Genomic DNA, 25,510 nt, shown 5'->3' on the forward strand with positions numbered 1-25,510 from the left:
CAGCAACTCGTGCTGCTCAATATTTTTATAGGCGTTTTATTTCTTATACTACCTGAACCGAGGCTGATCTGCAGTGTCCCCTGTTTCCCGGGGGGTCAGGCAGCCAATAGAAAGCTGACGTGTCATAGAGTTGTGACATCGGCAGATGACGTCCCAATTTTCTATCAATGACCCAGTGGACATATTGATCGTGTTTTTTTTTGCATCTAATACAGGCACACAAAAGAAACCTACAAATATGTTTTATAACTGCGGGGTCTGTTGAGGTCAAGGGTTCATGGATCAGCTCTAGGGGATCTGCCGGTTCAGGTAAGGGTGGAAAAAAGGACAAAGAAGTTGGAACTGCTACTTTGGTTAACCTTTACAGTGCTGGACGGATCTGCAGGAGTGATCACATGATTACGCCAGGCCCGGGCTGCGGGAAACGGGAGTGGGGGTGATCTTATTGAGCTCTGCGGGGGTAATGTGGGTAAGAGGGCGATTCTATTGAAGTCTATAGTGGAAACTGATGTTTGTAAAAGGGGTTATCCTACTGAAGTCTGCTATGCGTAGAAAGAAAATCCTGACTTGCACTGTAAGTGGGTTATCGCATTGACATCTATAGGGCAACTGATGTGCGCGTTATGCTATTACAATATGTTTAAGAGGGTTATCCTAGTAAAATGATGTGTGTAAGAGAGTGATCCGGAGATGATTCCTTTGGATTGTATAGGGGTACTGATGTGTGATACAGGGTGATTCCATTGAAGTCTGTGGGGCAATTGAAGTGTGTGACAAGATCACTTAATTATTGCTTACTGTATGGTGTTGAGTGACAAGTATAATTGGGTGATCCTGACTTACGGGGATGATCCCTTTTAATGGTATAGGGGCAACTGATGGGTATAAAATGGTGATCCTGACATTTAAAAGAGCGGCCCTATTGAAGTGTATTGAGGCAAATAATTGGGAGTGAAGAGGGTGATCACATTGCAGTCTGTTTTGTCAACTGATGTACGGCTCATCCTATTAAAGATCATAGGGCCAAGTGGTATGTATAACACCTTGATATTTGAATTGGATGGCCCCATGAAAGTCTATGATCTCAACTGATCCATATAAATTGGTGGCCCTACTGAACTTTGTAAGGATGATTATTAGGGACTATAAATAGGGCAGGTTATATATAAGACTAACTGATCTAGTTGCATCTCATTTAGAGACAGGGCATGCCTATAGAATTGTACCCAATATGGATTGTAATTATAAAATAAGCAATTAATTTTTTTAATTGTATTTTTTTTAAAGATTTCTTCCCCATTCTGTACAGTAGGATGGATTTTTTCACCTCACCCCCTCCCCTCACTGATTTTTGAAAAAGGGCATTGTATACTGTACATAGAAATTAGCTCAACCTGAATAACCTCAGCCCCGATCACTTAGTGACACTAATAGACCTCAAAGAACGTTATCCAAGAAGATTAAGATTTTGGGGGGGATAAACCCGGTGCTGATTTTTTGCAACCGTTTTGTACCTGGGAGACGTTAATGATTTGACTCCTATTTATTGGAGTCCTGTGGCTGCAAAACAAGCATGAAAAACAGAAAGGGCTGGAATTGGATGGATCATGGGTTCGAAATCAGAACCTCACCAACTTTAAGATTTGTTTCGGAATTCCGAGTTTAAACTGAAGATCGAACTTCGAGCTGAAAGCCGAGAAAAGCTCATTCTAACAAACCCAGGGAATTCCAGTAAAACCTGTAAAAAATGTTCCGAACCAAACCGACATTAGTGAAAATGTCCACCATATAAAATAGTGATATATATATATATAAAGCAGATAATAGCCATGTTTGTCCAGTTGCGATAGTGCAGAATAAATGAGTTCTTCAGTATTAGGTGATACCTTTTTTATTGGACTAACAATTTATGTCATAGGACAAGCTTTCGAGAGTTCTCCTCTCTTCTTCAGGTCAAGCAATACTGATATACACAGGAATCTATGGCTAAAACAGTGTAGAGAGAAAAAAAAAACCAACAGATATGTACTGTAGATAAGGTAGGGTGATAAAAGTGTTTGAAGCCAGGGGAAGGTGACAAGGAAAGGTGGGGAGGGGGAGGGATACTGGGGGGGGGGGGGGGGGAAGAGAAAGTGTGGATAGGAATAGAGGCAAGCAGGATAATTACAAACAATTTTGATAGGGTGTGAGAAAACCCATGTCCGCATTAAGTCCTTTGGTTTTGGTGTCAAAGAGTCTTATCATTCTGAGTTCAAATGTTTTCTGTTCTTGGGTGCGTTTAAATATTCCATTGAGGATTTTGATTTTTAAATCATTTATGGAATGATCTGGCTGTGAGAAATGATGTCCCACAGGTGAGCAATATCTTCCTTCTTCGTGATGGAGTGTGTATATATATATATAAACAGCACTGGATTTAAGCGAAAAACAATCCTATTGATAGCAATGTATGTGTGTGTGTATATATATATATACATTGCTATCAATAGGATTGTTTTTCGCCTAAATCCAGTGCTCTTTTTTGCACTAATTCTGCACCGTTATTGGACCTAGGAGATTCTGTTATAGATAAACACTCTTCTAAGTCTCTTTCGCCGCTGTTGTTATATGTTCAGCTATTTCGGGCTACATACACATAAACCCTTTAACTGTCAGGGTTAATTCCTCGCTGGTTACAGTGCAAATTGCCAGCGAATTGAGAAGACAATTATCCTCCTGACGGCAGCGGCAGGGTTGAAAGTTTTTAATGTCACAACGTCGACTGCTCCTGTGACATGAAAATGGATGCCAGCAGCGGGGGAAGCGAGGCTTAGCCGGGAATAAAGCGGGGTCATTAGCAGGATGCTCCAATACAGCTTGTATTTCCATATAAACGCTGCGTGATGTGTAAAAGGCTGCAGCAGGTTTTGAACCTGTGTGAGCCGCGGATGTACACTTCAGGGCACCTATTATTTCAGACGGTATTATAATTAGACGTATCAGTTACTGCCTAAGGCAATCTGTTTCACAAAGGGTTGAAAAGGGCATTAGTGAACACAGCCTGTAAGTGCCTGAGTACTTAGCAACTTAAAAAAAAACCCCCAATGGTTCTGAAGTTAAATTGCCATCCTGCGTCAGTTTAAAAACAAAAAACAAAAAAAAAACTTGGGGATTTCATAATAATAGTTTTTTCTGACAGTGTGTGCGGTGCTGTACGTAGCAAAGAGTGCCTGCCCCAAAGAACTTACAATCTTATTTCGGTGCCCGAGGCACGGGGAGATGAAGCGACTTGCCTAGGGTCGCAAGAAGAGATTACGCCGGGACTCACCCACTTCAAAGACTGCATCCGGACCACTAAGCTACATCTTCAAGGGAATGTCAGCAGGAAGTGTCAGGGAGAGGTCACGCGATGCACCTCTTACATCACCTGTCATTTCTGAGCAGAGCTAAAAGGATGCAGTGAATATTTGACAGTTTATGTATCCTACTGTACCTCTGAGTGCTGGGGGAAACCGGCGGATTGTCTTGGTCTGCTTTATGAACATATACTGTAGTACTAAATCTGAATTTTAAATCTTAAATACTCCTATATTGTATATTTTTTTAGATTTTTAAATGTAGAAATCTTAAACTGTTAGTCTGCACGGCTATTTTCTTTTTTTTGGGGGGGTGGGAGTGTTTGTTATACTATCTGAACTGGGGGGCCCTTTAAAACGATCTGTGGTGCCCTGACCCCCGGATACCATCTGGTTCTTGAGATTATTTATTTATTAAATGTTTTACCAGGAAGTAATACATTGAGAGTTACCTCTAGTTTTCAAGTATGTGCTGGGCATAGTTAAGATGACAAATAATACATGGTTACAAATACAGTTACATAAATGAACAGGGTATACATTATATACAAGACATTGCATGCACAGTTAGAGATAATATATATTATGGGCGTATGTAACAGTTACAGACCAGATTAAAATGTGAGACAGCCTTAGTTGTGAAAGAATTTAAACTGGTGGTGGATGTGAGAGTCTCTGGTAGGTTGTTCCAGTTTTGGGGTGCACGGTAAGAGGAGGAGCGGCCGGATACTTTGCTGAACCTTGGGACCACAAACAGTCTTTTGGAGTCAGATCTCATATGATAAGTGCTGCATGTGGTAGGGGTGAGGAGCTTGTTCAGATAGACGGGGTAGCTTGCCCAGAAAGTATTTGACGGCAAGATGCAAGCAGTTCCTCCACATAATATGGCCGCCTTGCTCTGGCGGCCAAAAGAAGTTGCAGCGTCACCGTGAGATGTGATATAGGGCAAGGCAGTGACGATTTTCTATTGGTGACCCTGCAGCCATGTTCTTTTTGTGCCAAACGCCGTACACTAAACTACAAATATCTCTGGAACCGGACAGTCCCCGGGGGTCAGAGGTCGGGGGACATCATATAAAAAAAATTAAATGAAACACGAAAAAAAGTCTCCAGCTGTTATAAATCGTACAAAAAACACAGATAAAGTTTTCAGTGGGGGGGGGGAATTGCATGCGATGCAATACCAATTGGGACGTTTTGCAGTATTCATCAGGAATTATCTTTGCAGAAAGATTGCTACAAAAAAACACCTTATTTGCACAAATGCAGATTTTACTGAAGGGATGGAGAGATCTTCACAGCCAGAACCAAACTGCAACATAAAATGCTGATTTCGCATGGACATGCAAGAGCCATTGAAGGAGTACGCCAGAGGACTCCACTCCAGTCCTCGAGACCCCCTAAAACCGTCAGGTTTTCGGGATATCCCTGCTTCAGCACAGGTGGCTCAATCAGTGGCCCAGTCTTCGACTGAGCCACTGATTAAGCCACCTGCGCTGAAGCTGGGATATCCTTAAAACCTGACCTTTTGCGAGGTCTTGAGGACTGGAGTGGAGCACCACTAAGCTTTATCATTAGTCCCTCCACGTCAGTACTTCTCATTACCTTGCTTGCCCCTGGCAGTGAAGGGGTGTCTTCAGACCCGTCCCCAAGAAAATAAATATGTGGTGTGCGGAACATGCAGATACCTTATTTTGATGGACACTGGGTGTTTCTGCCAAATCTAACAGCACTCCATATCGGGCAATTTCTTCACAGGACTATTTTATTCAGGACTGTGACCCTGTCTTGTAAAATCAAACCCTCTGAAGGTTTTAATTGCTTTTGACTTTCCGAAAAAGAAAAATCCCGTGTAACAAATGACTTTTTAGAGAACAATCTCGAGAGACCTGCAGACTTTGACTCTTGCGTTTGCACCAAGCGCGCGTATCAAACTGGGGTAATGTATCTTGATGGAGCAAACGATTTCAGTTGCATCAAAAGATGTTTAGGCAACAATTTCCCACAGTCAGAAGCCCATATAAGTTTAACCTATATAATGTTAGCATCTTGTCCCCTAAACATGTCATGCTCTTAAAATTTAAAAAAAAAAAAAGTTTTTCTAGTGTAAAAAACATGATCTTTTTGTCCAGATTTTGAGGTTACCATGGTAACCTTTAGACCCCACTGGGCTCTGGAGAGAGCTCCATTTTAATCTCCCGGGCATTTACTGCTTCAAATGCTTTGCATCTTCTGAATGAAGCATCATATTTTAAATATATAAAAACGCGTTGGGAAGGACAAGGAGAATAAAAACAACACGCTTTAATACCTCAGACCTAGCAGATTTTAGAGGTATATCCATACTCCATGTTGTTCGCCTTTAATAAATATTAATTTTATTGCCACCTTTGCTTGGCCCCAGAGTATTTGGCATTTGCTGTGCTCCGTTTTTCTCTCCACTTGGGAACTTCCTTTAGAAGATTCTATTGAAGCCGCTCTGCTCGATTTATATTAATGCAAACTTTATTTTTATTCTTTTGAACTTAAAATGTTATTGAAACATAATTTTACATACATGGACATACAATTACACATATCAAGTGAATCACAGATTAACAGCAAGAAGGGGAAAACACAAGAGAAAGGAGGGGGTGTGGGGTACACATCGTGAGGAGTGGGGGGGGGGGGGGGGTGGAGGGGGGAGGGGAGAGGCTTTCTTGAATGTAAGGTGTCCTCATTTGCTAGCATTTTCACGATTGGGTGTTCACGTGTGGGCTATGTCTTCGAGAGGTTACCATCTAGAACAGAGTGTATACTTAGGAGAAATGAATTTCCATGTAGTACTGCAGGCTATTCTTAATCAAGCCGATATAAGGTAAAGGTATAGATAATATCTTAAATGGATGAAATCCGTAGTATAAACGTTGATGCTAGATCATATATATAATATGCTGGGATAGAAACCAATTGTAGCCTCGCAAATATTAGGGATCATAGGGAGACCCAGCAACTTAGACCCAAATAAGCAGTAGAAGCAGCTCCCAAGGCCAAAAAGCCAGAACATGAAATAACGCTGTACTCGCGGTACCAATTCTTTTCATTGTTGGTTCATCCTTGCGTGCATCCCGTCGCACCAAAGCCAGGAAAGTAAAAAAGAGTAACATGGAGCACAGGCTGTGCTCCATGTTACTCTTTTTTACTTTCCTAGAACAGAGCCTGTTCTCTTCCGGGGGTGAGCCTGTGTCAGCCGGTAGTTTAATTGTGTCATAATTGATGAAGGGTTTATACCTTGGATGTGCGATTGGGCTAGCCAGGGTCGCCAAGTCTTTTAAAAAAAAATTGCCTGAATCATTTATTAAGATAGTCAATTTTTCCATTTTACATACATACCAAATCCTATTTCTTATCTTACAAATTTTAGGTATTCCTTGTTGTTTCCATACCGAGGCTATTTCGCATCTAGTGGCGGTTGTAAAGTGACTAATGAGAGCAAGATCGGTTCCGGGAATTCCCTGGGTCGGTCTGTTGAGGAGGAACAGCCATGGGTCAAATGGTAGATCTAGGCCCAGTATCCTTCTTAACCAGTTTCTTATCTTACTCCACAGGGAGGCTACTTTTGGGCAAGTCCACCACATACAGTATGTAGCATTGTGGCTTGGGCTCCACACCCTTTAGGGCATAGTGGGGAGTATCCCGGTATAAATTTGGATAGTTTCTGGGGTGTGAGATACCACATTGTGAGTACTTTGTAAGCGGTTTCCTTCAGAGTGGTGCATATTGAGCTCCGGCAACCGACCGAAATATTTGGTTCCTCGTCTAACACCTGCCCTATGTCCTCCTCCCATTGAGACATAAATTTAAGTTTTCTCACTGCTTCGTCATTTGTGAATGTTGGTTCTGTATATAGTTGGGATATCAGCCCCTGCGTACTTGTATCTGTCAGACTGAGTTTCTCAAAGTTGGTTAGGGGACCTGATGGGTGTATCTTATTATAAAATACTCTTAATTGAAGATTTCTTAAAAAAAAATTCGAAGTTCGGGATATCCCTCTCTGTTTTGATTTGGTCAAATAGTTACATTTTTCCTTCTGCTCCTAGGTCTCTTAGTCTTGAGATTCCTGCTTGGGTCCAGAATCAGAAATGAGTATTTCCCAGCCCCGGGGTAAATTCTGGGTTGTTTAGAATAGGAGTCATCAGGCAGTTTTTGGATGTTAGTGCAAATTTCAATTTTGTGGCGTCCCAGATCTTTAGTGAGTTACACATGGTAGGTAGCATGTAACCCAATTTTTCTCAGGCTGAGTACCCTATGCGGCTGACCGCGCTCATGCTTGGAGAGCGGTGACGTCCCCAACTCTCCAAGCATGAGCGATGGGTGTCCGCGCTATTTCGCAAGCGCGCGCGGGGCGGGCGTTGCAGGCAAGCTGAGCGTGGTTCAAAGTCAGATTTTTTTGTTAACGCAAGTGCCAAGCGTGGGTGAGCGTCCGTGCCTGCGCACGAGCGCACACGTGAGCGGGGACATAAAAATTGAAATAGCCAGAAGCAACCTAGCCAAGCACTGCGCGGTCAGCGCGCTCAGCGGCACAGGGGATACATTTGGGTTGCCACCTGAAGTTGAAGTTAATAATGCAAATTTTGTATCAGTGCGCCAGACTCCACTGAAGGGGGTGAATACCAAACCAATGGAAGGTGTGACAGTCCAAATGACAGTTCTTGGGATGATGAATTGTGATGACTCTCACCTCAGCAGTGTATATGTGGAAAAAGAAGAAAACAGATAATAGTGCAGTAAATCAACACAGGGGGGGGTTAACAGATACTGACAATACGAAACATACAAGACATACAAACATTAAACACTAGCACGGCCTAAATATTAATAAAAAGCAAATTTATTTGGTGTGGAAGGTGCATAAACCGCATCCGGAGGGGTAAAATTACAACCCTACTCACAAGATGCTGGATGGGTAAAAGCAACGGATTGATGCGTGCAGCTGGGCTCTCAAGATGGCGACCGGAGCACTTGGGCTGGCGTCTACACGTGACCGGGATGCAAGACAGATGACTCGGATGACGGGGCCTCTGGACGGACGTGACGTCTCCTCCGCTGTAATTTCACCACCGGCTCACAGGACTCCAGTCCTCCTCAGCAGCCGCAATGCCGCCGCACCTCGGTTAAAGCACTTTTGGAGACTGCAGTCTCCATTGCGGCTGCTGAGGAGGACTGGAGGACTGGAGTCCTGTGAGCCGGTGGTGAAATTACAGCGGAGGAGACGTCACGTCCGTCCAGAGGCCCCGTCATCCGAGTCATCTGTCTTGCATCCCGGTCACGTGTAGACGCCAGCCCAAGTGCTCCGGTCGCCATCTTGAGAGCCCAGCTGCACGCATCAGTCCGTTGCTTTTACCCATCCAGCATCTTGTGAGTAGGGTTGTAATTTTACCCCTCTGGATGCGGTTTATGCACCTTCCACACCAAATAAATTTGCTTTTTATTAATATTTAGGCCGTGCTAGTGTTTAATGTTTGTATGTCTTGTATGTTTCGTATTGTCAGTATCTGTTAACCCCCCCCTGTGTTGATTTACTGCACTATTATCTGTTTTCTTCTTTTTCCACATATACACTGCTGAGGTGAGAGTCATCACAATTCATCATCCCAAGAACTGTCATTTGGACTGTCACACCTTCCATTGGTTTGGTATTCACCCCCTTTTGGCGCCGGTTAACCCCTTTTTTTTCCATTTGTCACTTTGACTGGTTGCACCACCAGTCATTCACCTGGCTGCCTGAACATTTATTTGATTCCATTTGTTACTATTAGCGCTGTTTTGCACCTGCCCTTTTTTTTCTGAGACTCCACTGAAGACTATGAGATGCTGATGTTAAAAACCAGTGACTCCGTGAATTCTATGAGGGTTTCTTAAAATGGGTGAGCACAGACGCCTGGCTTCCTCAACATCACAAGCCACCCAAGGAGTTAAGAATTGGCAACTTTTATAACTCGACCCTAATCACTGTGAAATTCCTGCGGTCTTTCTTAACTAGCTCTTAAAAGAAAGTAATCTAGGTTTACGTGATATTTAGTATTGTGCTTTTTTTTTTTTTTGCAGCGGTTTGAAGCAGGGGGTCTCCAGAGCTGAACCCCATTCATTTTAGCTCTGAGGACCCCCTGCTTCCAGAGATACCTATTTCCATAAGGGTTGCCGATAGCCGCTCCGGCTGAGCTAGCTGGGGTATACAGTTCCCGCGTCACGTGGACCAATAGGAAACCGAACCGAATGACGTCACAGCTTCCTATTGGCCCGCAGGGCACGGGAGCGTTGAAACACCGCCATAACATGAACCCTGCTAGCTGAGCGCAACAGATACCAGCACCACCTGTGGAGGTAAGTACCTCTGGAAGCAGGGGGGCCCCGGGGCGGAATTTATTGGGGTTCAGCTCCGGACACCCTCAGCTTCATTCCAATGTAAAATAATGGTTAAAAAAAAAAATATATTAATTGTCGCTTATAAAAAACTATACATCAAATCAAATTACACAGCAAGCATTATATACTGCAGGGATGTTACATGACTCAGGGCTTCTGTTGAAGAACCTTTCAAACGTATATTTCTATTTGGGACTGGGGTTTTATGTGTTTGGGACTCGGAGATGCAGGCATTTGTTAAGGCCAACAGGTGGCAGACTTATGCAGGCTGCAAAATAATAGCTTATTTCAATATATGGGACTTATAGCAGAAAATACAAATAAAAAATAGATGAAGAGTGTAAGTCATAGGAGTTAAAATCTGAGTTAGAGAAGAGACTGGAGGGATCTAGGCTAAATTAGTGAGCCTATGACAAAGTACGGAGTATATATGGGGCAGAGCAAAAACATGTTTCTAATTCATTATAAATCATCTCCTATAAGCGGCCGCATTAAGTAAAAAAGCACAGGCTTACATGTCTGCAGTATATAACAGTACATAAGCATGTGTGGGTCTGTGTGTATCTTTGCACATCTGTGTACATCATGGTATATATCAATGTATCCGTGTTGACTGTGGACCATACTTATTAGGCAGTGCTATACCTGAAGTCACATAACGGCCCATTCACCTGATTAGGCTGTAAGTTGGCTCTGGTGAAGGAACATGTCTCTCGTGGAGTAGCCCTGCTTTGTAAATATGCGTTGCAGTGTGTCTGTATCTCTATCAGTGTGTTGATGTGCGTGTCGTGTGTCTCTATGAATGTCAGTGCGCCCGTATGTGTCCGTATGTATCTGTATGTATCAGAGTATCTGTATGTATTAGTGTCTGTGTGTATCAGAGTGTCTGTGTGTATCAGAGTGTCTGTGTGTATCAGAGTGTCTGTGTGTATCAGAGTGTCTGTGTGTATCAGAGTGTCTGTGTGTATCAGAGTGTCTGTGTGTATCAGAGTGTCTGTGTGTATCAGTGGCTGTGTGTATCAGAGTGTCTGTGTGTATCAGAGTGTCTGTGTGTATCAGTGTCTGTGTGTCTGTGTGTATCAGTGTGTCTGTGTGTATCAGTGGCTGTGTGTATCAATGTCTGTGTGTATCAATGTCTGTGTGTATCAGTGTATGTTACTGAAATGTTGCAGTGGTTAATATGCCCCAGGTGCTGGGATTAGGGCTCTGAAGCATTAACCATTGCTTGCCCCTCTGAAAATTTGAGTATACAAAACATTTGCCCTGTCTTAGCAACACATTTATCAGTGAAAGCACTCGGGAATGTAACAGCTTGTCTAACTGTTTATGGTCATTGTCTCTGCCTCCCAATTGAATACATTTGCATAATCAGACTGGAATTAAAACTATACGCCATGTTGTACTATCCCACGTGCCAGGGGATTTTCTAAGGGAGTTTTTCCTTCCCAGACCCAGAAATCTGTTAACATGCGGTTACGCTCACTTCACGTTACATTACCACTAATGGTGTATCTTCAACGGACAATAACGTGACATTAGGGGGCCTATGCACTAAGCTCCGGGGGAAAAAAATCGCCGTCCCGTTTAAATCGCCATTTTTGGCAGTGTTGCTATCACGGTATGCAGAAAGCCCCGAATACCTGTGATAGCAACATTTGCAAACATGGCGAGTATCCGGCGATGTGAAGATCACTCCTCCGAAAATGGCTCACCCGGGGATTTCTTTCTGCTGCAGAGAGAGAGATCCGCCTCTCTATGCGCAAATCGCACCCGAAATAAATTTTTCAAATGCACTTTTATTACTAGTGTAGATGAGCAGGGGGTCTCCGGAGCAGAACCGCATTGATTTTATGTCCGGGGACACCCTGCTTCCCGAGATACAGGCCCCGTTATGGGGTGCCGGTATCTCCTATTCTTTTGATTTCCACGGTCACGTGACGTGGGACATTTAAATGCATAGGAGATACCGGCACCCCATATCTGGGCCTGTAACTCAGGAAGCAAGGGGTCTCCGAGGATGAAATCCATGCGGTTCAGCTCAGGAGACCCCCTGCTCATCTACACTAGTAATAAAAATGACATTAAATCAGCTTCATTACCTTAGCGCAGCGGTGCGCAAACTGTGGGGCGCGACCCCCAGGGGGGGCGCGAGACTGCCGACGGGGGGCGCGGGGTTTACAGAGGCCCCGCGCGCTTCCCGAAGGCACTTAAATTAAGTGCCGGGGGAGCTGCAGGGCCTCTGTAAACCTTACTTACCCGTGGCTCCGGCGGCTTCCTCCCGGCGTCGCCATGGCAACGCGGCGTCAAAATGACGCTGCGAGTTCATGTGACGTCACGTTGCTATGGCAACGTGACGTCATTACGCCGGAGCGAGGGTAAGTTCGGGTTAGGGGGGGCGCGGGAGTGAGGGGACAGCCGGCAGGGGGGCGCAGGGAAAAAAGTTTGCGCCCCCCTGCCTTAGCGGATTAATGCCGGGGGTCTCTGATGCGGATATGAATGGATATCAGTTCCCAGTCTCCCGGCATCAATCCGATGATGGAGAAATGCATTTTTGTTTTCTGAGTGCTGTCTCGCTGCTTATCGGTAGCTTCTCACCACCCTCACACCAAATTTTCATGCCGAGGAAATCTATTCTAGAGCCGCGATTGACCTCGATAAGCTAATCGGGGCTACTAGAATAGCACGAGTTTGAAAACCTAGCGATAAGTGGCGCACGTTTGGTGATATTTTTTTTCGACAAAAAAAATTGCCGAAAAGCTCTCTTATTGCCGACTTATTGGGGCTTAGTGAATAGCAGTAGGCTTTTTTGGCGATAAGTGGCTTATCGCTACTTAGTGCATATGCCCCTAAGTCATGTTTTCTTCTGTAAAGAGCAAAGCTTTAACTATAAGGCCATGTGATGACATTCAAATGAGATACACATGAGGTGTTATCATAATATTGTATATCCACTAAAGCAGGTGTGGCCAACTCCAGTCCTCAAAGGCCAAGGTTTTCAGGATATCCCTGCTTCAGCACAGGTACTGGATACAGCACAGGTTTTCAGGATATCCCTGCTTCAGCACAGGTACTGGATACAGCACAGGTTTTCAGGATATCACTGCTTCAGCACAGATACTGGATACAGCACAGGTTTTCAGGATATCACTGCTTCAGCACAGGTACTGGATACAGCACAGGTTTTCAGGATATCCCTGCTTCTGGCACACATCAGACAGGAAGAGGCCCGCAACAGCTGGGGAGAGCTGGGGCCCGATGGCAATCAGAGGCCCGGCAGCCAGATGCTGAAGTTGGGCAGGGCCCAACTTTCAGTGCCGGCAAGCCTGGCCCCCATGGCCACCGGGTCCAGGACGTAAGCCCAACTCTCCCCCCCTGTGGGCGGCGCTGGTGGTGGTAGTGGTGTGTGTGTTGGAGTGAGCGAGAGAGGGAGAAGAGAGAGAGGGGGGTGTCTCCTACCTTCTCCGGAGCGGTCCTCCTCCTGCAGTGCCGCATTGTCGTGACGACCTGACGTCAAATGACGGCACCACGTCACATGGTGACGTGTTGCCATGACAACTTGATGTCACATGGAGATGCGTTGGCCATGACAACGCGCCACCCCTTTACGCTACGATGCTGCAGGAACAGGGTCACGATTGAAAGAATCGGCCAGGCCGGTATGTATCTGCAAACCGCCCCCGTTTAAGCCCATGTGAATAAGATCTAGAATGGCTGTTGTTTGGCATATAATTAGCTTAGATTGCAATTTTAGATAATGTTATGATATGAGCCTTGATTTAACGCAGCTTTATGGATCTCGCCCTCAGTACGCCCCAAGTTAAAGAGGGAATTTCAGGGAGACTTTTACAAACAGCCCCCTTAATTGTCTGTAAAGAATTGGATAAGATGGTGGAGTTCTCTTGTCTTGCGAGTGTGTTTATGAAAAGGTAACAGGCAGAAGAAATAAATCATTATCCCTGTAATACCCTAACATTCGCAGACTCCTGGTTATACATGACTTGCAGAATAAACCACAATACAACCACATTTGTACCACAACCCTGCATTCCTCAACCCAATGCTATGTGTTTCCTTCCCAGAGGCTGAACTTCTGCAACTTTGCAGTAGAGGATCAGGAAACAGTTGGAAGTGTTTAATTTTCAATAAGATATAGTTCTGTTCTGTCAGTCCTTTTGGTATGTATTCGATCAAACATAGCTAGGGACCCAGTATTTTTGGTATGAGCAAAACTTGCCTCTCAAAAATATATAACTTATGATCGATAGTATATTGTGTGTGTCTATAAGTATATTTCACCCAAACCCATGCTTCAAAGAAGAAGAAGACACAGCACATCGCAGGTAAGTGATCAAATAAAGTATTGAAAAAATGACAATGTTTCGGTGCAAACTATGGAACCTTCATCAGGGCCCTGCAATGTTTGCATTTGTTCAATATGTTTACCTACTGTACACACACACACACACACACACACACACACACACACACACACACACACACACACACACACACACACACCTATACTATCAATCTTAAGTTATATTTTTGAGAAGCAAGCTTTGTTTCATAACATATCCCTTTTTAATCACACAATATCATGGAGCATCTATCCATTGGCAATGTTGGTGTAGCATATCACAATATATCACAGCAGAGAAGTAGCCTGCTATATCTCTGTATACCTATATATTCATGCAATAATGTACACATTTTGGATTATGGTGGACGTGGTTTGTAGATTTAAATGATGAGCAGAAGAGACGAGTTTTTTATATCTATGTTTGTCCGCACAGTAATTAGGGCGCACAATATAAGGAAACAAAAAAACAAAAACAAGATTAGTATAATAAGAATCATTTAAACAAAGAAAGCCCCTTTGAATCTAAATTCACCACACCCCTCCTACACCGTACTGATATGTTTCACAATACGTCTTACTGTGTGATGGATGAATCGGAGCTGCTCATTCCTTACATTATATGTGAGTGAGAATTGTGAGCCTTGTATAATGAACTTTAATAATTCATAATATACTAATCTAGTATGCACTCGTATTTATGGTATAAATCACCCTCCTAGAGGAGGGTGTGAAGAACAGGAAGCCCTTTCTTCAAAGCACAGCAGCTACTGGATTTTATGGACTATTACAGTACGTTTTTGTTTTCTATGATTGAGTCCACGGATCCACTTGAATTGAGCATAGAATGTATCAATACAACTCAACCCCGTTATAACGTGAACAATTACAACGCGAATCCGCTTATAACGCGATGCAAGCGTGGTTCCCAATTTTCATATTTATGAATACAGCTAAACCCCGTTATAACGCGCCTCGTTATACCGCGATTCGGTTATAACGCGGTTTTCCCGTGGCTCCCGTTTTTAAAACACACTGCACACACTCACTGCACACACACTGCTCATTGCTCACACTGCCACACTGCCACACTGCACACACTGCACACACACTGCACACTGCACACACACTGCTCATTGCTCACACTGCACACACTGACACACTGCACACACACTGCTCATTGCTCACACTGCACACACTGACACACTGCACACACACTGCTCACTGCACACACACTGCTCATTGCTCACACTGCACACACTGACACACTGCACACACACTGTACACTGCACACACACTCCTCATTGCTCACACTGCACACACTGCACACTGCACACACACTGCTCATTGCTCACACTGCACACACTGACACACTGCACACACACTGCACACTGCACACACACTGCTCATTGCTCACACTGCACACACTGACACACTGCACACACACTGTACACTGCACACACACTCCTCATTGCTCACACTGCACACACTGACACACTGCACACACACTGCACACTGCACACACACTGCTCATTGCTCACACTGCACACACTGACACACTGCACACACACTCATTGCTCACACTGCACACACTGACACACTGCACACACACTGCACACACACTGCACACTGCACACAATTATTATATAGAAATAAACAGACAACTGCACTTTAACAGATGTATTTTGCCTGTACAACGTCTTGTGACTTTTGTTTGACAAAGTTAAGGGGGTGGGAAGTCATTGTGCTGTGGGGGGGTGGGGGGGTGGCGGGGCCCTGCGCTGCGGCTACGGCGGGCCCTGTACTGCGGCGGGGGGGGGGGTTAGCGGTCTGTGTGTGTGAGTGCGAGTGCCTGTCTGTGTGTGTGTGTGTGAGTGCGTGAGTGCCTGCATGTGTGTGCGCGCGTGTGTGTGTATGAGTGCGTGAGTGCCTGTGTGTGTGTGTGTGTATGTGTGTATGTGTGTATGTGTGAGTGCTCCAGCCCGAGTCCGTGGAGGGAGGGGGGGGGGGGAGAGTAGCGGGTCCCTCCTGCAGCCAGTGGAGGGAGTGGGGGGAGAGTAGCAGCTCCCTCCTGCAGTCCGGGGAGGGGGGGGAGAGTAGCAGCTCCCTCCTGCAGTCCGGGGAGGGGGGGGGGGAGAGTAGCAGCTCCCTCCTGCAGTCCGGGGAGGGGGGGGGGAGAGTAGCGGGTCCCTCCTGCAGCCCGTGGAGGGAGGGGGGGGGGAGAGTAGCAGCTTTATTTAGGTATATGGGTGGCTTCAGTGTACAGATTACTATTATCATAATTTCTTTATATGGTGCTAACATGTTCTGTAGTTCAGTACAAAGACGTGCCATTTATTTGCTGTCAAATTTGGTTTATGACTAACTGATATTAATCAATTTGCTAATTAGGTATTGATTCCTTTACTTAAATGTGATCAATCAAGGTGTTGGTTCTTGCGCATTGCAATGCATGTTCCTAAATCTAACTTCACTAATTCCTAGACCTAATATCCTAACTTCATGTAGTAAATCTCCTCAATCTTTCCAGAACCCCGAAAATGTGTTAAACTGTCAGATTTAGGAATTCACAAATTGCAGAGCAATATACAGTAATACCATGCAGAGCAGTATAATACCATGCAGAGCAATATAATACCATGCAGAGCAATATAATACATGCTCCGCTGGAGGCATAGGGCTTAATAATGCTATCTACCATTTATAACTGCGGACCCTTAATGCCAGCACATAATGATCTCTAACCCTATTGTGCCAATTCAGTAACACACACAATACACAAATAGTACACACCTGTAACACACTGATATACATAAATATACTACAGACACCCTTATACACAGTGTACACGTAACACGTACAGACACACTAATACACACACATTAACACACTGATACTATGCACACATTTACATATATACAGACACACAGATATACATACAGACACACAGATACATTACCACACAGATATACATACAGACACACATATATACATATGCAGTATACACACATGAATACATATAGACACACTAATAAACATTCACAGTACACACACATTAAGACACTGATACACACACCTGTAATGCACAGAGACATACGAACACGCTGATATACACAGTACACACCCTAATGCACTCATACGCACACACTCATAGCACACTGATAGCACACTGATACACACACATTACATAACACGTTATACATACAGTACAGACGCTGATACGCACACAGTACACACCCAGAACACACTGATACACAGCTAGTACATACCTGTAACATACTGATACACACTCTTAGGGCACTGATACACAGACACACTGATACACACACATTACATACAGCACAGATACACATACAGACTCACTGATATACACACATTTCATATCTGTAACACACATACACACAGCCTAAAACACAGCCATATTGATTTATACCGTGATATATGCAGATCTATTCATGCACTCTTGCAAATGTACAGATACACAGGCACTCGTGTATGTACTGTACTGTTATATACTGCTGAAACAGCATGTCTGTTCTTTTCTGCTTATATGGCTGCTACACCCCAGATCAGCGACCCCAATCCTGATTGTTAATGTATTTATCCACATTTTCTCTACAGATCCTGCCGTTATAGCCCCACAAGACCCAACCCTAATGATAGGAGCATCACTAACAGCAACATGCTCAGTGGACACTGACTTAAGCCTGAAAGTAGAGGACCTATTCTGGACTCTAAATGGCAGGAGGCTCCCAGCAGAGCTGTATAAGATATCCAACAGCACAGCTATGAGCGTGGCCCTGAATAACCTGAACGGATCCAAGCAACAGTCAGGAGATAACCTGGTGTGTCACGGCAAGGACGGGAGAATCCTGGCGGGCTCATGTCTTTATGTTGGATGTATGTCTTTGATTCTTAGGCTTAGAAAGTAAGGGCTTGTTTAGAAAAGTGCAATTCCAGAAAGCTGGCTAAAAGCACCAACCTTTTGTAAACAATGTAGAAATCTCATTGGCTTCCTTAAACGTATCTAAATGTGCTGACAGCAAAGATTTGGCCGATTTTTGTTTATCTGGAAATGTATTACGAACTACACTCCTTAGGGGCCTCTAATTGGTGGAGGGTGTGTGAATCAACTATTTTTGTGTTTACCCTTAGACAACCTCTCTCATTAGACAGCCAAAAAAGATAAGGGGAGGGAAAGATAGGGTGGCTTTGATGACATCAGACAAAAGGGAGCAGCCAGAGGAAATCGAACCCCTCCGAAGTCTCAGCTCATTATGTTTACAAACAAACTTACAAATATGATTTAAATACTTGTGGTTGTCAAAATTTGGTTAAAAAAAAAGTCACCCAGATGTGACCCCACTAAACATGTCACTGCCAGTAGTATACTTTGACCCTAGGAAAGACTTCCCCCTTTAAATGGAAAAGAGCTTTACTTAAATGTGCAGCATTCCATCCAATCCTTTCACTAAATCCCTAACACAATAAGTATGTGTTCAGATCTGTCGCCGGACTTTCTGATCCTCAGTGGGCCTGGCTAGTAAGGAGTCATTGTCACCTTTGTTCAAAAGCAATGGTTTCCTAGACTTCAACAAAGTCTCACGCGTGGCTGGGCCCTCTGGCAGTGAAAGGGTTAAGCGAGACCGAGCTCTTATTATTTTCACTGTTACAATGTCACAAGGGCTGGCCCATCTCATCATTATCATGGCTTTTTTGCCTAGAGGTTATTGGCCTACAATTACTGTACTAAGCATTCTTCTGCCACGTGGACTTGGGATGTAACTGTTTCCCAGTGCTGGAAGGTGCCTTGTGACTGCTTAGTTAATATGGCTACTTACATCTAAGGGTCTCTAAGGACTTTTTTTCCTGCTGCAAATTTCAGTATATTGATAGGGGATCTTTTTCCTTGCATATCATCAGCCTACACTAGCCCACTAGTCAATGCAGAAATATTCCAAGGAAAGGTTGTGTACGCCACAAATAAAAGGGGGATTGAATGAGTCACAACGTTACGTGCGGTCACCAGACTCCTCCAGGAACAAACTCCAGGAAAGATGATCTCCATTCACGCCTTCAGTTAACTTTATTAATGCCTTACAAAAAACAAACAAACAAACAAACAACATTTTGGCCATCAATGGCCTTCATCGGGATTGACTGGGTACCATCCATTAGAAAATACAGCAAAGAGCATTGGGATGACAGCTGTCTGCGAATTGGGGGCATTTTGCTATCTCAACTAGCTTGAGTTTGGGACATCCCCTACCAACCCAGGACAGTCACTCTAAATTTGGGATGTAATATTTTTTTTTCCTTATATGAACCAGCGGGTTCCCCAGAGCTGAACGGCAGCACTCAAACCTCCAAGCTGTTTAGTAAATCTGGGCGTAGGTAGCCCACATACAGGGCCGCCGACAGGGGGGGACAGAAGGTAGGGGTGTCCTGGGCCCGATGGCGGCGGGGGACTCGGCGGTGCAACTTGGGCCCGACCTCTGGCGAGGCCCAGCTGCCGGTCCTCACCCGGCCGGGCCCGGGCTCTCTCTCAGATGCAGGCCTCTATCACTGTCCCACGCAGGCAGGCCTCTGTGACATCAGCACACCGGAAGTAGGCTTGGCCCAGCATCCAGCGCGCGACCGCATGGAGGGAGACCCGGCGCGCGCCAGCTCGGCGTGGGACAGAGGGATAGAGGCCTGCAGTGAGTGAGAGACAGGGCCCTGCTGCGAGAGAACCAGTAGCCTGGCCTGGCCAGAGGTTGGGCCCAACTTGTAGTGCTGGACGGACGGCCCCCCCGCAGACCATCCACAAGGTATGTCTGTTTTTTTTAAATATATATTGGGGGTGGAGGGTCTTTTTAATATGTATCGGGGTGGGAGGTCTTGTTTAAATCTATTGGGGGGTAGGGGGTCTTGTTTATATATATTGGATGGTGGGGGTCTTTGATATATGTATTAGGGGAGTGGGGGGCTTTTTAAAATGTTTTGGGGAGTGGGGGGCTTTTTAAAACGTAATGGGGGAGTGGGGGGCTTTTTAAAACGTATTGAAGGAGTGGGGGGCTTTTTAAAAAGTATTGGGGGAGTGGGGGGGATTTTAAAAATGTATTGGGGGAGTGTTTTTAAAAAAAAAATGTATTGGGTGAGAAAATGTAGAGGTTCGAAAGCTTGTAACATATTAATTCATTAGACCCCGGCCCACATGTCCTGTCTCAGATATTGTCAAAAGAACTACACTTTTGTGTGAGATTTCTGCTTCAATTACCTGTGTTTGGTGCTCGTGCAGGGATGGCCAACTCCAGTCCTCAAGGGCCACCAACAGGTCAGGTTTTAAGGATATTCCTGCATTAGCACAGGTGGCTCATTCAGTGGCTCAGAAGTTGACTGACTGCGCCACCTGTGCTGAAGCAGGGATAATCCTTAAAACCTGACTTGTTGTTGGCCCTTGAGGATGGGAGTTGGCCGCCCCTGTGCTATTGTTTCACGTGTCCTCGTGGACATTTTAATGGTAATACAGCTCAACCCCATTATAACGCGAATCCGCTTATAACGCGATGCAAGCGTGGCTCCCAATTTTCGCATTTATGAATATTTGACAACACGATTATTGGTGTCTTAAATACTTTATTGTACAATGCATACAATTGTATATTATTTCTAACGCGATCCGCTTATAACGCGATGCAAGCGTGGCTCCCAATTTTTGTATTTATGAATACTTTACAGCACGATTATTGGTATCTTTAATACTTTATTGTACAATGCATACAATTGTACATTATTTCTAACGCGATCCGCTTAAAGCGCGATGTGATTCTTGGACCCCAAGCACAGCGTTATAAGGGGGTTGAGCTGTAGTTTCTGTGGATTTCATTGTTTGACTAAGTCAGAGGGTTTACTCATTAAGGCTATTAATGCAGTAAGTAACAAATGGCAAGGTTATTAGATTAGATTATTTACTGTAGTTAAAGGTTCTCCTTAGACCTTCCATTAGCAACCACATGTAAAATAAACAGTATGCTACATGGCAGTTATTATTTATTTAGAATAAGAACCAGTTAGTGGTTACAGATGGAACACCGGTTGTTGGAAAATCCTGTATCACCCCTTAAGGTGTTAAAATGACCGTCCTATTTAGCGACATATATTACAGGTGAAATAAAATGAATATACAAAACTGTATGGTGCTCTATCTATATAGTCAAATAGCTTATTTAAGCATGTCCTAAGGGACTGATGAAAGAAAATGTCCAATATGAAACTCTTGGGTATCAAATATGTATGACCTCCAAATAATGATGCCACCACTGGTTCACTATTCTCCGACTAGCTGGTCAGGATTCCACGATCAGAAATAAAATGAAAACACCCAGCCATATACAGTAAGGACGAGCTCAGGGTGCCCAGCTCACGACGGAGTGCGCGCGTCTGTCTGCTGGGCGATGTGTGCTCAGCCCAGCAGACTGAATGACGCGACTTGGAGGCGGGACTTCTTGTAAGACGTCATATCCTCCTTCATCAATGTCATTGAAAAAAAGAAACAAAGTGTGTGTGTGTTTACATTGCACTTTAATTTCATTGGCTGGCGAAATACACGTGGCACTGCTGCCGCAGCATGAAATTACCACTTGAGTTGTCTCCCTCAAGTGCAGCAGCGTCAACGCGGTACTCCGCCGCCAGGAGTCGTTTCTAGATTGAAACTCTCATACACTAACATCAGAGAGTGCCGAACGTGTGCGCGCGCCGCGAAGCAGGCACCGTGAGCGGGGACTAAAACATTGAGCCACGTTTACTAAGCGACACTTAGCCATAAGGCAGTTGACACATATCCCTTATGGAGGGACATGAATAATTTTGTATGTGGTTTATTTTCTAGCTAACACAGACAATTGAACTGTCAACTATAAAGAACTCTTGAAAATAATACTTATTCCTCCAAAATAAAAATCCAGTGGAGGAGTTCACGGAATATACAGTATGGGCAATCCCATGTAGTCGGTTAGTTGAATTAATTTCTTCGGGGCTCTGAATGAGGAAGTGTTTGTTAATCAAGTATATTCTTTACCCCTATCCCACCCTGTCCTTCACAGAGAACCAATAAAGTTAACGTGAGGCAGATCGAGGGGCTCTGGCTGTACAAGCACTTGCTGACCTCACAGTGACATCACACAGTGACATCACACACAAAGTTAGCAGCCAGAGGAAATTAAAGCCCTCAAACTTGAAAAAATAAATGAAAAATACTTACAGATAATCAGATTTGGGAAAAAGGGTACAAATTACCGAGATGAGGCCCCTTAAACATGTCACTGGAATTAGTTCACATTTGTCCTTGGGGGGACTTCTCCTTTAAGTGGGATAATATCTTTAAATAAAAAAGAAAACTATTCAAAATGGTAAAAATGTAAATCAAAATTGGCTCTGTTTACAAAAGTCTCTCAGATACAAAATGAGGATAAAACTAGTACTGAAAAGATTTCTAAGGTAAAAGCATTACAATTATTATCATTAAAGCATGAAGATTTATCCTATCAAATATGTGACTGCCGTTAATACACCATGGTCCCGTTCAATTTTCCTTGGAATTAGAAACATGTAAAATGTAGAATTTAACAGTAAATTAGAACCACTCGGCTCACCTAGTCTGCCTACTTTCCAAACACCTCAGACCCTGTTTGATCTTTGTTTTTCATATTTAGGATAGTCTTATGTCTATCCCAAGCATTATGTCTATCCCAACCCATATACAAATACCCCCAAGCCCCCAAAACATATAAAAATACCCCCAATACATATAAAAATACCCCCAAAACATATAAAAATACCCCCAAGCCCCCCAATACATATAAAAATACCCCCAAAACATATAAAAATACCCCCAAGCCCCCCAATACATATAAAAATACCCCCAAAACATATAAAAATACCCCCAAGCCCCCCAATACATATAAAAATACCCCCGATACATATAAAAATCCCCCCAATACATATAAAAATACCCCCAAGCCCCCCAATACATATAAAAATCCCCCCAATACATATAAAAACACCCCCAAGCCCCCCAATACATATAAAAATACCCCCAACACATATAAAAATACCCCCCAAGCCCCCCAATACATATACAAATATCCCCAAACCCTCAAGACATATAGAAATAGACTTACCTTGGGTCAAGCCGGCCCGGTGTCTGCGGGGGTCCGCTGACTGGGGGTCCGGCCCACCAGCGCTGTAAATTTCCCCCGACCTCCGGCAAGGCCCTGCTGCCGGTTGCCCCGACTCTCAGCTGCCTGCAAGACCTTTCCTCTCTCTGTCCCACACCGCCGAGCTTCCAATGCCGGCGCGCGCCGGGGATCTGACATCAGCCCGCGGTGCGCCAGAAGCTGGGCCAAGCTTACTTCCGGCGCACTGACATCAGAGCCCCGTCGCGCGCTGGAAGTGGAAGCTCGGTCGCGTGGGGCAGAGAAGGGAAAGGTCCTGCAGGCAGCTGAGAGCAGAGGCCCGGCCGCGACCGTCAGCAAGGCCTGGCCAGAGGTCAGGAGAAATTTGCAGCTCCGGACGGACGGGCCCCGGCTGCCTGCCCCCCCCACCCCTCTCGGCGGCCCTGCGTCTCTCTAGCAAGCTAGATTAAAGGAACCACCTCTTCCAGTAATCCAGACTGCCCAATGTCCAGATTCCTGCGGGACCCCTTAACTCTGGGAACTTGCCCTAAACTGGGAAAACAATAAAGTGTACTATGGCAGCTTACAGGCCAGACAAGCCTGGAGACCTCCCATTGGAGTCCTCCTGGATCTTACAGGATCCTCCTGATGGTAATTGGAGTCTGGGGATAAAAGGGTGGATCACCACCTTTTATAGCAAGGGTGTGACCAACAGTCTGGGCAGAAAAACAGAAAAGTCTGGGCAGAAAAACAGAAAAGTCTGGGCAGAAAAACCTGTTGCCATTTGCTCCACTACTGAGCATGTGGCCTTCTGGCAACATGCAGAAGTCACAGGGCCCAACATGTGCCTAAAGGGAAACATTTTAGATACTAATAGTAGCCACTTCTACTTCCTCACATGCCTAGCCATGTGAGGGCTGTTTAACCCTGGCACTGCCTGCAGCTACCAGGGCTGACATGCAGGGCAGGGGAAATTTAGCAAGGGTGCTACATGTATTTGGTACAATTTTCAAATGACCTGAAAATTGCAGGGAACCCTTTAGGGATGCCTGGGGAGCCATTTAAAAAAAAAAAAACCACTGCTTTATTCTTCTCTGATATAGTTTATGATGTAATTACTAGCATTGCATTGCTAACCAGATACAATAAAGTTATGGTGGGCACAAATAAGGGACAGAAATGCCCAATGTGCTCATTTTGTCTGCTGTTGCCTTGTTACACACTTACATAGTAGAAGAGGTTGAAAAAAGACATACGTCCATCAAGTTCAACCTATGCTTAATTTAGACAACAGATACTTTATCCTATATCTATACTTCCTTATTGATCCAGAGGAAGGCAAACAAAAAACACCAGTGTCATATCATCCAATGATATCTCATAAGGGGAAAAATATATTCCTTCCTGACTCCAAGAATTGTCAATCGGATTAATCCCTGGATCAACATCCTTCCCATGTATACTTATTTGGTATATCCCTGAATACCTTTCCTTTCTAAAAAGATGTCCAACCTTTTTTTTGGACAAAGCTATTGTGTCTGCCATCACAGTCTCCATGGGTAATGAATTCCACATTATAATTGCCCTTCCTGTAAAGAACCCTTTCCTTTGTTGCTGGTGAAATCTCCTTTCCTCCCACCTAAAGGGATGACCCTGTGTCCTTTGTTCTGCCCGTGGAATGAATAGTTATTTTGAAAGCTCCTTGTATTGTCCCTGAATATATTTGTATATAGTTATCATATCCCCTCTTAGACGCCTCTTTTCTAACGTAAATAAATCTAATTGAGCTAGCCTCTCCTCATAAGTTAAATTGTCCATCCCCTTTATTAATTTGGTGGCTCTTCTCTGCCCTCTCTCTAGTTCCATAATGCCTTTTCGAAGGAGTAGTGCCCAAAATTGTACTCCATATTCAAGGTGTGGTCTTACTAATGCTTAGTAAAGGGGCATCATTATGTTTACTTCCCTTCCATACATTGCCCGTTTAATGCAAGATAAGATCTTGTTTGCCTTTGCAGCTACTGCATGACATCGGACACTATTGCTAAGCCTGCTGTCTACAAGCACTCCTAAATCCTTCTCCATCAAGGTTTTCCCCAATTTATCCCTGTTTAATTTGTATGTCGTCTGTTTATTCTTTCTTCCCAAAATGCATAACCTTACATTTATCTGTATTAAACCTCATCTGCCATTTATCTGTCCAAGTTTCCAGTCTCTCAAGTCCTTCTGGAGAGAAATTACATCCTGCTCTGATTCTACTA

General features: G+C 44.3%; 1 protein-coding gene across 7 annotated transcripts in view; it reads left to right on the forward strand.

The window, feature by feature from the left end:
* The window catches only part of CRLF1 (cytokine receptor like factor 1), a 103,033-nt gene that overhangs the window by 49,441 nt on the left and 28,082 nt on the right, over positions 1 to 25,510 (forward strand). For 6 of the 7 annotated variants that reach the window (XM_075610849.1, XM_075610855.1, XM_075610850.1 and 3 more), the window contains exon 2: positions 17,719 to 17,997. In XM_075610849.1, coding sequence (XP_075466964.1) covers positions 17,719 to 17,997 — 279 coding nt within the window. Of the gene's footprint in view, positions 1 to 13,843; positions 13,916 to 17,718; positions 17,998 to 25,510 lie in introns of those variants that run through there. The other variant, XM_075610856.1, reaches the window with a different exon arrangement.

The sequence above is a fragment of the Ascaphus truei genome, chromosome 8, assembly GCF_040206685.1.
Source record: "Ascaphus truei isolate aAscTru1 chromosome 8, aAscTru1.hap1, whole genome shotgun sequence".
In the NCBI taxonomy this organism is placed as follows: domain Eukaryota; kingdom Metazoa; phylum Chordata; class Amphibia; order Anura; family Ascaphidae; genus Ascaphus; species Ascaphus truei.